Raw genomic sequence first — 1,604 nt, forward strand, 5'->3', positions numbered from 1 at the left:
TTTATATTTATATTTTTCTTTTTTTCTTGTTTTCTTGCATTCACACGCGCGTTCTTGCATTCATACTTTCTCTCTTTTTTTCTCCCGCAATATCTTCTTTTCGTATTATATTATATTACTTATGATAATTAAAAATTACTAAAAATTAGTTTCTACGTCAGTACGATATAATATCTTCAAAAAATAATTGTTTATTTAAAATATCTTATTACAATGTCTTTTGTCTTTGTTGCTTGAAATAGTTTTGTCTGAAACTTTCATTCATAATTTGTCCGATTTTCATTCTAATCCATATTGGTATCATTAGAATGATGAACTTTTGAATACTATGGGCCCAATAACCAGTATTATTATCCATTTTGCCTAAAGTAGCAATAGCATTTCTTGCATAAGTTGTAGCATCAAGTACAAATATACTTGAAATCTGCAATTTAAAATAAAAACATTTTTCAATAATCGCATGAAAACACAGACAAAAATATACAAAAATAACGTATTATTTTAAGCTTGAAATAGTACATAAAAAGAATGGTTTAGCTGAAGTATTTAAAACTTTAGCTACATAGATATAAATTTGAAAATAATTTTGTTAGACAAACAGAATAATTATGAAGGACGCTCAAACTGATTGTCAAAATATTAAAACTTTTTAAAGCTATTGTTTATCACTGTATTTGAACGTGTTACATAATTACATTGAATTATAACAGAAAAAATATCATATAAGGTGTTTCTTATAGATTTTTAAATGATGAAAATGTATATTGAAAGTTAGATTTCCCAAATAATTGACCTTTAATATAAAATATTTTTATAAGACATTTTTCGTAAAAAGAAATTAATGTTATCTTGAAATTCTGATCAGATGTTATGAATGTATTCCTTTCATCACAGAAAATTACAATACGCAAATAATAATTATTACTAAAAAATAATTATTACTAAAATATTTACTAAGTATTTAAAAAATTCATATGCTCGCAACTCGTAAGTTCACCACATCACATTCACAAGCATCAAATTCATTTTGAATCTTAGTAAGTTTAATACTTCAATTAAAATTATTAAATGAAATTCGATTTGCTTATTATATAAAAAGTTGTTTCTTCAGTTTTATAATATATATATACAGGATGCCTGGAAATAATCGCCAAATATTTCATAGGTAGGTAGAGCGGTATTAAACTGAAAAGTCCTCTACCATTTTGTAAATTTCTCCAATAGTTAATGAGATATTAATCCTTAAAAATAGCCGAATACGCGCGCTCGCCCGGCCTACTGCGAAGTATATATGCCTTGGGAGTTGAGGATTTGCTGGCAAGCGCCCCGCGTGCATATTGCTGCAAGCTCCATAGCTCGGACTGCGCGCTTGCCAGGCTATCCCCGCTCCTTATGATTCGCGCACCAAACGATCGGTAGGCGTATACACTTCGCAGTAGTATTCAGTTATTTTTAAGGATTAATATCTCGTTAATTGGAGAAACTTACAAATGATACAGGATTTTTCGACTTAATTTAGTCCGCTCTACCTGTCCATGAAATATTTGACGATTATTTCCAGACACCCTGTGTATATATATATATACATATATATATACATATAT

At 28.4% G+C, this 1,604-nt stretch overlaps 1 protein-coding gene across 1 annotated transcript in view; it reads right to left on the minus strand.

The window, feature by feature from the left end:
• Window positions 1–208: 208 nt before the first annotated feature.
• LOC108686305 (inactive hydroxysteroid dehydrogenase-like protein 1) overlaps window positions 209–1,604 on the minus strand; it is a 29,891-nt gene continuing 28,495 nt past the window's right edge. The window contains 1 exon segment of the mRNA XM_018191550.1: window positions 209–424. Coding sequence (XP_018047039.1) covers window positions 209–424 — 216 coding nt within the window.

The sequence above is a fragment of the Atta colombica genome, unplaced genomic scaffold (genome assembly GCF_001594045.1).
Source record: "Atta colombica isolate Treedump-2 unplaced genomic scaffold, Acol1.0 scaffold173, whole genome shotgun sequence".
In the NCBI taxonomy this organism is placed as follows: domain Eukaryota; kingdom Metazoa; phylum Arthropoda; class Insecta; order Hymenoptera; family Formicidae; genus Atta; species Atta colombica.